The sequence below is a fragment of the Pituophis catenifer genome, unplaced genomic scaffold (assembly GCF_029215685.1).
Source record: "Pituophis catenifer annectens isolate HBS135680 unplaced genomic scaffold, rPitCat1.0.hap2 SCAF_1, whole genome shotgun sequence".
Classification (NCBI taxonomy): Eukaryota; Metazoa; Chordata; class Lepidosauria; order Squamata; family Colubridae; genus Pituophis; species Pituophis catenifer.
The window spans coordinates 276,871,988-276,885,471 of record NW_027256881.1 but is presented as its reverse complement, the minus strand read 5'-3'; the positions used below and the strand labels follow the sequence as shown (position 1 = coordinate 276,885,471).

Below are 13,484 nucleotides of genomic sequence, written 5' to 3'. Positions count from 1 at the left end.
GTTAGGCCCCGTGCCATATTTTCAAATAAGTACGATAGGCTAACAAGTATTTGAAGGTCGTATGAAAATGTTTTAAGTTATAAAAATATGAAAAGTAACAGTAAAATAAAAAAATATACCTGCTAAAATTAAATACATTTAAGATATTATTAGTGCTTTATTGTGTATTAATGTCCTGGGACTTGGTGAAGAATATGGGGTATCTCTTTATCAAACAAACTGTCTTTTTTATTACTACTAGTGCCTACAAAGGTCTTTAATGCAGCCTCTTAGGCACTACATTTTGTAAAGACCAAATCTACCTATCTGGCAAAAAAAAAATCATGAGTGGGCAGGGCCTTTGTTGTTGTGGCCCCCATTTTGTGGATCGCTTTACACCCAGAAGTTGCCCTTTGCTTTCTAGTATTTTGTAAAACAGTAAGTTCTGTTTTTTCAATAGGAGTTAAATAATTTGTGACATGCATTTTAGAAGGTGGTTCCCTTTTTATCATTATGGTGCTACTTTTCTTTATTGTATTATTATTATTACCTTATTTTAAACCAGAATTTACCAACTGGGAACAACTACAAAAACTGGAGAGAAAGAAACAAATATCCTTATTCTTGTAGTCATTTAATAAATTATAATATTTTAACAATGCAAAGAATAGTATTATTATTTTGCCCAAGATACTTATCAAACTATTTTTGCCCCTTTTTTTCAAATGATATCTTCATATGAGCCATTGTTGAAAGCCAGGGATTTGCTGAATGTGCTAGACAGGCTGACTTGCGACATACTTGACCTCTGAATTAGCTACTTACAATTTCAGAAGTATTATTTCCCAAGAATCCAAATATTTAGAATATGCAATTTCACATTTTCTGCCAATCCAGCAGCAAATGGAACTTCAATAACATTAGCTTGAGCTACTGCTTTGTTTTCTCTGTTTACATGATGTTGTTCAAAGAGAAAACAACTTGCCTCCAGAAGTTCTGAATTCTAAGAAGTTTTTAAGAAGAGATTGGACAACCATTTTTCTGAAACAATATAGGGTTTCCTGCCTGAGCAGGGGGTTGGACTTGAAGACTCCAAGGTCCCTTCCAACTCTGTTATTCTATTCTAAAATATACCGGTATGTCTTTCTTCAGTATACTTCATGACAGTACATGTCTAGTCTTGACATTAAAAGCCTCTATCTGGATGAGCCCATATAATCCATAACAAACCCATTAAAAGGAAACAGCAAGCAACTTAAAGACCCCTTTCCAATTTCCATTTCTTTGATTCTTTCAGAAGCAAATGACTTTTTCCTCCAACATAAAATAAACACCAATAAAAAAAAAACTAGGCAACACCTTGAAGAAAAGTTGAAGTTGCAATATGTAATATATATAACCAAACAGTTTGGTTCTGAAGATGCAATTTTCTGGAGAACTCTATTTTTATTCTGAGGCCATACTGATTTCCGGGCTATTTTTGAAGTGGTCCAAAAGCTTTCAAGAAATAAATCATTCAGAATAGGAAGGGGATCTACTTTAGGGAAGTTTGTAGAATACTGAGTTGTCATGGTCTGGAAAGAAAATCAACTCTTCCATCTCCAGAATGAGGTATTTTAGACACCTTTTCTATATATTTAGACTGCAATCCATACTATATAATTTGAATGGCACTGATTATTTTCATAGTAAATCCCTATCAACAGTTTATGATGGCTTTCCCTATGTGGAGTATGTATTCATACTGGAGTAGAACTCTTTCATCTGTCAGGCTAATAGTAAGAAGGACTCCAGGTTGGAACGGGCTATTTTGGAATTTGGTCCATATGCTCAGTAAAAATCAGCACATCATAACATCATGGAAGAACTGAAAGGTATCTTGGAAACAGTAGTGGGTTCTACTTACCTTCGCTACCAGTTTGGAACTGGGAGTGTGTGTGTGTGTGTGTGTGTGTGTGTGTGTGTGTGTGTGTCTGTGTGCACTTTTTTCATATGCGGCGCCTCTGCGCATGCGCAGAGTGGCTTTGATGACATCCGGGTGAGTGGGTGGAGCCTCCTGCCACTGCCACTACTGGTAGAAATCCACCACTGCTTGGAAACTATCTAAACCACCCCTATGAGCAGTACAATTCTTTCTTAACAGATGGCAATCAGCTTCTGATTATGTTGTGTCCTATCTTTTGGAACAACTTTGAAGAATTCTTCCACATTTTCTTACACAAAAAGCCTTCAGACACTTGGAAGAAATCTATTGTGTTCTTTCAACACTCTCTCCTTCTTCAGGCTAAGCATAGTTGACACCTTCAACTGTTCCTCAGAGGATTTTCCTTTCTGATCACTCATCAGTTTAGTTGCTCTCCAAAATGATAAGGGACCCAAAAACGTATTGGAAATAGTTTCAGTTTCTATGGCTTCCATTGATCTTTTAAAGATTAAAAAAAAATGCCTCAATGTTTTCAGATTAAGGGCATTGTTTGGAAGTCAGGTTCCCTCTCTTCCATTTCTTCTGATTCCAGTATAAAATAACCTGAGATCAATGAGGTTGTTCTGACTCTAGTTTTGATCTTCCTCTTCCATTTTTCAATTCTTCTCATTTCTGTGGTAGCTTTAGTAAATGGGTCAGGGAGAAGATGGATACAAAGTAATTAGCAATAGACCAGTTGGAACTATCTGGTCTAGTCGACATGTTTATTTGTTCATGGCCTATCAATTTCAGAGAAACACTGCTTTGAAAACTTCCTGATCGAAAAAATTGAACTTTATGCAGAATTTAATGCAAGTCCTGGTTCCAATATTGTTTAAACAACAAGGGGCTCATCTCCACCAAAGCACCAACTCAAACTCTTTAGGATTTATTTCTATTCATCAGCAAGCTTTGGTGCATACTTAAGATCATCATCTAAGCAATGTATTTGACAGCAAGTCTACAAAAACATCTGAGCTACCAAAAGAGATGCCATTACCTAACACATTATAGTCTCTCAGGTGCTTCATAATGTCTCTTTTTTATATATTTAGGGACAAAAGAAAGATAATATCTGAGTTGTACTGGAGCCCAATTCTGTTTCCAAATTAGACACACTGATTCAGATGTGAAAGTGATCTCAGATAAGATCTTTTGATTTCAATGGGGATATCTTAAGTTGTCTTCATAGGATTGTAGTGATATGGACAAATTAGATATTTTCCCTCCTCTCTATATATTCAATTTGGTCTTTTAAATTACTTTAGGGTGGATTTTGTTTGTTTATATATCTTAAAATGTCACAGTAAGAAAACCCTACTTTGAGCAACAGAAGAGGATTGTTCTATAATATTTCTTTGGCATATATTTCTAAGGATCTGGGGGAAACATAAGCAAAAGATCAGAAGATTCTATGACTATTCTTGTCTACATACAGGGAAAAGTCTTCTTTTTTCCTTGTTTATTTCTACCTGCCTTACCCACAAATGCAAATATATTAATATCTATTCAGAAGTGTGGAACAGGGATGGTCTCTTTCCAATACGTAATCCTTATATGTCCATTTAGCAAAGGCAAAATTAATTAATTAATTAATTAATTAATTAAATAAATAAATAAATAAATGTATAAGTCACCTATCTCATTATTCAAAGTGACTTGGAATTATACAAAAACTTTCTCTTCAGTTGTAAACTGTCCAAATGTCTGACAAAATCTTCTGTAGAATGGTGCGAAAACTTTTAAATGCAAGGAAAGGTAAGATTTCTGATCTCCAGAATAACACATTGAGTCTGATTCTGGAAGCATCGGGCTTCCAATGACAGGTGAATAGCTGTTATCATAATTATTTATAGAGCCTCACTACTGTTCTTGCTGCGTTTATGTTCCATGGAAGTGCTAATAACTATCTGCAAGGTCTTTATAAAGATTGCCAGGGTCAATGGAAGTAGAAGTAGAGTGTAGACCATAATTCAAGGCAGAATTTGATACCTACAGATTTCCCAGAGATGGATACATCTGAATCATTTAATCCATTTGGTGCTTTAGTTTTTTTCCGCCACAGTGCTTATTGCTTTCAGACTTTCAGTGCAGTGCTTTCAGCGCATGCTAAAAACACAAAGATATTTAAGCTTCATGACAGTAAATAAGTCGCAGAAAGTCCTGGCTATAGCCATAGCAAGCAACATCCCATTCAGAGCTCACACAAGGAAAGGTTTTCTTGGATCATATTTCTGGATGCATTATGATACTATCATCCAGCAACAGTGGATACTGCTTTGTAACACATCTGCTGCTGCCAATATTTAAATAGAACTTCCTCAGACTGTTGAGAATTAGTCTATCTCAGAGGAAATTTTACCAACATACCTGGATTTCTCTTTCAAAAACTTGAGAGGGAATGAGGAGTATCTGTTGAATTTATCCAGGCATTTCCCACCCTCTTAGCTGAATACATGGACACTGATGATCACAGCCACTTCTGTCATCTTTCAAAGGACTTTTCCTAAATGACCTTATCCAAATGAATTCACCTCCTTTCCAGATTGGAGCTGCTCACTTGAGTATTTGCTTATTCATGATTTATTCACAGCTGCTGTCTCCTTGTAGCACCCAGCTTCTCCTTTCTATCCTGAAGGGATCATTTGAGGCATTTTAAGTGGCTTATGTAAGCCATGATCAGTGCTTCGGGCTACTGCTTTGACATGTTAAATACAGTGGAAGTGATTGCAGCCCAAGCAACTTCATTGGCTTTCTATGTGAATTTCTGCAACAATTGGTATACTAGCACTATTCTTACTAATTAGAACTTAGAGATGAAAAATTCAGAGGCTTGAAACGAAACCCCAGAAAGCTCCAAAGGAAGAGATGAACAAATTGCATTGGATAGACTGGAAATAAGCCAGTGGATTTATCCCAAAGTTAAGGAATAGGTCTGCATATCTGAGCCAATTTGAATTTGATCTGTTCCAGTTATAAGGGCTACTGCCTTTGCAAGCTGTTGGTGGAGTCCCATTTTCCACTGGCTTGATGCCAAGTTAAAGGCGCTTCAGTGCTTTCTGGGAAATGTTTTCTCAAGAACCATCACTGTGCATATGAGGTGGACATTATGAGCCATTAGAAGTCACTCTCCAAATAAAGGACTGTAGATTTCAAAGGCATTTCTAGCCAGGACTGAATAAAGGCTATACTGTCGGAGCTGGGAGTTGTAAGGAATTAATGCCGAAGTGAACAGTTGTTGTCCAGCTACTGGTTTCTCAGAGAAGACTCTCCATTTATTCAGGCAGGGAGATAAAAATGTAGGGTATCATATTTAAGTTTTAAAAAGAGGGCATTCCAGACAAAGTTTTTTTTTTTAAAGTAATGTACCATTCATAGTTGCCACACAAACATATTTTATGTATTTTTGCTCCTCTCACACCCTCCCCTGCGCACATTCTTAGGTCTGAAAAGATAGATTCAACAAAGCAGGACATTAGTAACCTGTGTACCAGCATAATGTTTGTCTCAAGAATTAAGCCATACATTTCTAAGGGCGTGTAGTATAGGGTTCATTGAATCAGTTATGGTTTCCATGGTTGTTTCCACCACAAGAACTAAGTGAGCCTGAAGCAATTGGGAGCACTTTGGGAGCAGTCATCCTTTAAAGCCAAACCAGACAATACATTCCAATAATAAGTGAAGACTACCCAGGCTGAAATAGCGGTTCAAAATGAAGTCATTCTTTTATACATATAATTTCTGTGGGGAAAAAACCCATAATCTTTTACAAAGCACTGTTTATGAAAATAAATCCCTCTGGCTAAGGAGACAAAGATTTTAAAAAATCAATTTATGAGAGCAAAGAAGCAATTGGAGTGGGAGGCTTTTTAAGGAGAAGGTTCTGATGAGGAGGTCAGGAATCCATTAGCCAAAAGGTTTTCCCTCTACCTTGCAGCCTTGTCCCAGGTAGATCAGCAGCTGCCACCATCCTCTGCCTTCCATTAAACCTTTCTTTCTCCTTTTTACATTCTAGCTAATGAGATTCACATTCACACTCTCCTGAACCATTCCATGTAGGCAGACAAAATGAACAACATTGCCCCTGTTATCTTGTCAGCATTCTTTGTTGAGACATGCAGAGTTTCATTTGCCATTGGATGTTTGTTTGTTCATTTATAAAATTTATAGGTTGCCTGTCTTACCTCAAGGTAACTCAGTTACCTCAACTATGTTTGATATAACTAGCCCCAACTAGACTGCAAATTAGAAGAAAAGACATGGTGGGATGAAGTTATTAAGTTGTCATGGTGTTGGTCCCCCTCATTGCCTTTCCTTATCTATTATTGCTTATTTCTTATCACTAAAGTTATCTTATAAGCCAACTCTGCCTTTTCCTTCCTTTTAGAATGGAAAGGAGGGAGGGAGGAAGGAACGAAGGAACCAAGGAAGGAAGGAACAAAAAGACCTGCACTGGCTGCACTAGCAAGGGCCACGTAACTAACAAGAGAAAGTGGAAAAGGTAGCCTGACAGAGTCTGAAGAAGGAAGAAGAATGAGGTTAGGTCTGCATGCTGAAGCAGACATTCTTAGACATATAAAAATCCTGTCTATCCAAAGCTTTAAGACTCAGAAAAGAAAGAATAAATATATGATAACTTTAGGGAAAGGACGTTGCTCAGATTACTGCTGAGCATATTAAGAATCGGCTGCATGCTGGTATTTTACAATGTGAGAAACTTGAGTTTGCCTGTTCAGGCAAGACAAGTAATTGCAAGCATAGGTCACTTACATCCATGCAAAGATAGCACCATCATGGGCAAAAAACCTGGGTCTCCCCTAGCAATTTTTATTTGGAATATAGTCAGGGATGAAATCCAGCAGGTTCTGACAGGTTCTGGAGAACCGGTAGCAGAAATTTTGAGCAGTTCGGAGAATCGGCAAATACTACCTCTGGCTGGCCCCAGAGTGGGGTGGGAATGGGGATTTTGCAATATCCTTCCCCCAGGAGTGGGAGGGAATGAGGATTTTGCAGTATCCTTCCCCCAGAAGTGTGGAGGGATTGGGGATTTTGTAGTATCCTTCCCCTGCCACGCCCACCAGGCCATGCCCATCAAGCCATACCACACCCACCAAGCCACGCCCACAGAAGCGGTAATTTTAAAAATTGGATTTCACCACTGAATATAGCTGGATTACTTTATCTTTATATTACTTTATATATACTTTATATTACTGAATATAGCTGGATTACTTTATTACTTTATATGGCTGAATCCTAGACCAACTTTCCTACTGCATGAGTAGGAATAAAATAAACAGGTGGACTTCTTTGCAGCAAAAAAATATCTGTTGCTGGACAGGTGACCAAATTTCCACCATGGGAAATATGAAAAATATAAAAATAAATATGGAATAACCTTTCCCTATAACTATTCAAGTTACCATTCAAGTTACATCCTCCCAGTGTGTGCTAGCTTTTTAATTATTAAGCTATTTTAAATTTTTATTTTAAAAACCTCTCTGCTGAATTTCAGGGCTAAAAAAGATCTCCTATAACAATTTGCAGCTCTTCTCCATACATACTGTAGCTAATACAAAACCCTATAATAAAAATCTAAACTGCAGAAGCACATTTAGTCCATGCCTTTGGAATGGCCATGTGTTATTCATCTACTTTTTATACAGAATGCAGGTATCAGTGACAAATATTTTAGTCCTGATCCATAATTTTGTATGCATGTGTTTTTTCCTCCATATTTCTTTAGACCTTAGATGTGGCTATCATTTTTACAATCAAAACAACTTCAGCCCCAGACTATCCAATAGGCAACCAGGCACAATACTGTTGAGGTTTTTCAGGCTTTGAGGGGGCTTTAGCTATCTATTTACATAACTAATACTCTGCAGTAATGATTATCAGCTATAAATTTTTAAAGAAGAATAAAACAATTAAAACCACCCATTTTGCAATGAAGTATTCCCTGGTAAATGAGAGACCGCAGGTAAGGTGGTTTTTCTCTTGCATCACACCTTGTATTTCATTGTCCAATTGATAATAATTGGAAGTTAAATGAAAAATAAACTGCTTTTCCATTGTGTCTCCTAATTGCCTGGAGTTGATTTCTTTCTTTCTTTTTTTCCCAATTTTTTTTTTTTTACAAACATATCAATGCGTGAACAGTGTGGCACCTGTGTCATACATTTTAGTACAAATAAATAATATTCATCATATTTACTACATTTGACAAGCTTAAATAGTTCTGGTAATAGTACACCTATTTATGTTGAGTTATAATCTTTCATTATTTAGTTATTCAATATTTCAATATGTTATATTTATGCAAATCATCATATTATCCAAGCATACTTAATAATACCATCATTCAAATTCTGATTTCCTCTCTTGTTATTACTTCACCTTATTATATAAAAATGTGTATTCCATTAATCCTCCTCTCTGTAGTTTCCATCCCTATTCTAACTTTTAATTAAACCACTATTATATTTAGAAATATTCCCTTTCTATCCATCGTCTCTTGCCCGCTTTAAAGCTTTAATTGTTTGTTTCTTAGCTTGCCTCCCATATTCCTCTCTTGGATCTTTATCTCTATCTGCTTCCACAACTTGACCAATCATTTTAAACTTTTCTCCCTTCTCTGCCCTTTTCCATTGTCTAATTTTCAGCACAAAGCCGAGGACTCGTCCTGATAAACCCCTTTTATTTAATTTACAATGAATTCCTCTCCAGCAAAGTCTTTCCTCTCCCACAGTCTTTCAAGATAGTTCACAATTACCGACCTTTATCAGGCTTGGAGAGTGGCCAGGCCGATATCTTTCAGATGCCGCAATACTTGGCAAGAATGCAGGAATGAACTAATTGTCTCCTGCAAACTCCACTTTCCTTTCGCTCCTCTTTTATTCCCTCTGGGAGGGATCATTCATCATCCACCTGTGGCCTTACTCCCAAGTCGACTCTTGTTCTTTAGCTGTTCCCTTCGTCTGGCAACTCTGTGCATGCGTACACTGGGAAAAGGCTTCAGCTATTCGTCTGCCTCACTGATGTCTGACTCCGAAGGCAGCTGATAACTGGCATACGGCCCTGTCCCCCTCTCTGCCTCTGATGCAGAGCCCTCATCAGAGCCTTCCCCAGAGTCCAGGACTGGCCCATGTTCCTCCTCAACCTTCTCATTGTCCGAATCTGCTGCCAGATCCACTGGCTGCTGGCGGACCACAACACAGAGAGGTTATAGAAAGTTCTGTAGCTTTTCACCAGTATCTGGACAATTTCCCAGACAGAAACCCAGCGGACATGATACTAGTGTAAAATTCTAACAACAGTATTGCTATTAAAGATCTGAGGACTGTTCCAGAGAGCTAAACTGCCATCTATGTATATGTTTTAACAAAATTATGAATCTTGGAGGGGCCGTGGTGATATTGGATCAGAATGAACATTTATTAAATATTGGGAGAATTCTTTAAGATATTCAATTATTTTCCATGATTGATATTTCATTTTGGAATGTCATGTCTAATTGAAATGAAGAGCCAAGACATATAGCCCGTTACAAATGCTTGAGGATCACTTTTGAAATGGCAGAGAAAACAATTCCTGTATGCTTCATGGTTATAGGAAAGGACTACTGTATATTAAAAAAAAATACATCTTTGCAATTTTCAAAAAGACTTTCTTGTGATTTGAAGTATAGTTTCTGGAGGCCCGTATCAACCTCATGTTTCAATGTCTTATTTGTTTTCGAGGGACAAAGGGGAATGTTGGTCTTTGTTTTTCATATGGGACAATCATCTCTTCTCTACACAGCCCTCTGAAGACCTGGTATCTTATGAATCAGACCTCTATAGACAGTCCCATGATAGTTACCAGTATCTCAACAATGAAGCAGACAGTCACGGTGGTAAGTAAATTGCCCAAAATTTGGGAATACCAGAGGAACAGATTTACTATCATTCAAGAAGGATGATGAATCCATATTGCTTTTTAACTACCTTGTTTCAACAATAGTTTTAGAGCACTTTGACCTAACTTGATATAAACACTACTTTTCTGAAATAATTAATTGATACAACAGCATTTCAAAGATCTTCATGATAACTATTATCATTATACCTGCCAAATTTGGGTCCTGGATTCTTCCAGAGGTGGCAGTAATAAATAAGCACTTCCCAGTTAAGCACAAATAATACCAAATCACTCTTCTAGATTTTGCACACTATGTTTTGATAATAAGAAAGGATAAGAATATCTGCACAGCAATATAGGTGGAATTCAGAACATGATTCAGAGGTGATGCTCTGCATGTTTGATTGTAAGATCAAGCCCCAAATTTCTAGATAGGGTGGTTCATATGTGCTCTGGCTGACCATGTTGGGAGTTAACATTCTCTGCAAGTATCTTTGGGGGTAAAAGAATTGGGGAAAGCAGATTAAGATGTTCTTCATGACTGGGAACCAAGGGGATAGACACAACAAGAAATGTGAAGCAGGCCCAGCAGATATATTCCCATATACGGTTAAAATGCCAAAATAAGGAACCTCCTGAAGAATAATATTGAATTCATCTGCAAACAAGAAATATTAATTAAAAGGCAAACATTATCTAATGCTTAACTTTTTATAGTCCCAGTTGTGTTGAAAATTAGATTAGCAATGGCCCTATTTAACAGAAAGGAATTGGACTGGAAATCATGGGCTGTTTTTCCATTCCAGCTGATTTAGAAATAATTGCTCCAAGTGTAAGGAAATTACAGTTTTTTTGACCTGGTTATTTACTGAATAAACCATAATTGAGTGGATTCAGTTGCTAAGTTGTAAACTACAGTTTATAAGGGATAGCAACTGAGTTTGCAACATGTTAAACTAAAGTCAAAGAAAACCATGTTGTGCTTAGCACAACATATGACTGCAAGTAATGCCTTCCTTGTTTTATTTTATTTTTATTTATTTTATTAGTCATATTTCTATGCTGCCCACTCTCCGAGAAATCTGGGCGGCTTACACCAAAGACAGTAAACTAAATAGCATATTGCCCCCAACAATCTGGGTCCTCATTTTACCCACCTCAGAAGGATGGAAGGCTGAGTCAACCTTGAACTGGTGAGATTTGATCCGCTGATCTGCTGAACTAGCAGTCAGCTGAAGTAGCTGCAGTACTGCACTCTAACCACTGCGCCACCTCGGCTCTTATGTAACTGACATTAAATACATTTGACTTTAAATTATCACCCTGGACTGTTCTGGATATAGAGTATGTTCATTCACTTTTATAAAGAAAGTAAAAGTATTTATTTACATAAGCAACCTTTCCTATCCACAGTCCCAACAAAATGACAAAATGTGTGTCATAATGAAAAAGACAAATTTGGCCCTGTCCAAATTATGTTGCACTGTCACATGCAAGTATATAAGGGATGGGGTTTTTATTGTAAAATCATGTTTTGTCACTCCCCCCCCCCTTACCTGCCATGGCAGGCACTTATATTTATTTAAAATATTTACACTTCACCATAGTGCATAACTTTCAGAAAGAAATTCTTCCTCTAATTGGTCCTATCCAAAACTTAACAATATATATAACAATCTTATGTGTAAATGAGACACCTGAAGCTGGACAACTAAAAAAGATAACTTTAATTTTCTAGTCAATACAGAAGAACTTGATATCTCTATAATAAAAAGATGAGAGAAGTGGCACAGGAATCTGTACTTCTCTCATTTATATTTACTCCATTTCCTTTATTCTTCAACCTCTCCTTACAAATGAATCTCTTCTCTTTTCTATTGTCAATATGAAATGTTAGTAAATTGTTACAGAGATAAAAATAAGGATTCCAAGTGATATCCAATACAAGTCAGACATGTGGGGAGGGGTCAGGGGGAAAATATATGTATCGGTAATCATTCCTTTATTAATGTGGTTCAACTTAGAATAAATATAAGAACAATAGATGAACTTTGTTCACTACCTAGCAGTAATATGTCAGTCAAAGGTTACTATTATTATCTAGTAGTAACACATCAGGAAAAAATAAAGCCCTTTATGGCAGGAACAACTCTACAGAATTGGTAAAAAAGTGAGACCACTGGACCATTATTTCAGTCTTTACTTTAGCAGTGAATTTGAGCAAACTAAGCCTTGTCTCTTTCCTTTAACATTTTCATGCCATTTGCTTTAATGCCATGCCATTTCTCCTCGTCTCCATACCAAACAATTCTCTCACATCCTCTTTCACTTCACATGACCGTTTCAAAATGACTCCCACATGAAAAAGCCACATACCTCCTAGTGATTTTTTTAAAAAAATATCCTTTCCAGAAATCTAATGGATTAGTACACCAAAGATTACCTTGTTCAATTACCGGCCACCAGACACTTTCTGAAGCTCACAAGCAGTGACAAAAGAACACACTCCTACTCATGTCCCCAGCAACTGAAACAAGAGTCAGGCCACCTTGCAAGTTCTAGTGCTGTCTTAGTCCAAAGCCTTCAGCCAGTCATTTTCTCTCAGCCCTATGAAGGCAGCAGTGGCAAACCAGTTCTGAAAAACCTTGCCAGAAAACTGCAGGCCAGGCAGTCTCCAAGAATCAATCGGATATGATTGAATGGAAGAAATAAAAATTATATAATTATATAAATGTACAACCATCAGAACAACCTATTATTAGGGATAGAAAAAAAGAATGAAAGAAATCTAAATCTCATCTCCTCCAGCTAGAGAAGAGGACTGGAACAGACAATATGTGACCCTTGTTAAAGCTGCTGCCTAAAAGGATATTGAGCTAAGGATATGAATCTAAGTCTGAATGAAGCATTGTCAATTGTATCAACACATATTCTAAGGATAACCACAGGGTTACACTGCTTTTAAGTATAAAAATATGCCACGAAGCCATATTAGAAGTCATATAAAAATGTTGAGCTAGGGACTCAACTGAAAGGAAACTATATGGAGCCCCAACTTTACAATAATGCAGCACTACAGCAGCATAAACAGATAGAAAAAAATATTTGGCAACCAACTTTTTCCAGCTTGTCTTGATCATCAGTCTTTCTTCATTAATGATTTACATTTTGGCTGGCAACCCCAATTTCCCCTCATTCTCGTGACATTGGCCATTTCTCATCCCCAGACTGTGATGTAGACAGTCATATCTCACTTTTTTTAGTACCATAGAGCACCAAATGGCCACAACACACATAACAAAGGAGAGTGAAGAGTGATATGATCACAATGCTGGCAGCTGTTTGTGTCATTACAGGATTTACAATAAGAAAAGAAGAGAGAGATAGAGTAGTTTTCTGGGAGATTTTTCAATATAAAATATCCACAACTACAAAAAATGAATTAGAGTAAACGCCATAAAATATTACTCTAAAGTTAAATGGTGATTTTATAATGAGAGAGGAGAGGAACTTAACTCTACAGCATAAATTTTGTTCAAACCGCAAAACAGAAAAATAAAATGTTAAAAACACAAAGCTGGACAAAATTTAGACATTTGTCTTGCACTGGAAAGACATTACATAAGGCCCCAGACTTTTT

At 37.0% G+C, this 13,484-nt stretch overlaps 1 protein-coding gene across 1 annotated transcript in view; it reads left to right on the top strand.

Moving 5' to 3' along the window:
• The window catches only part of SPI1 (Spi-1 proto-oncogene), a 31,343-nt gene that overhangs the window by 9,455 nt on the left and 8,404 nt on the right, over positions 1 to 13,484 (top strand). The window contains exon 2 of the mRNA XM_070931241.1: positions 9,746 to 9,839. Within this exon, the coding sequence (XP_070787342.1) occupies positions 9,746 to 9,839 (94 nt within the window). The remainder of the gene's footprint in view (positions 1 to 9,745; positions 9,840 to 13,484) is intronic.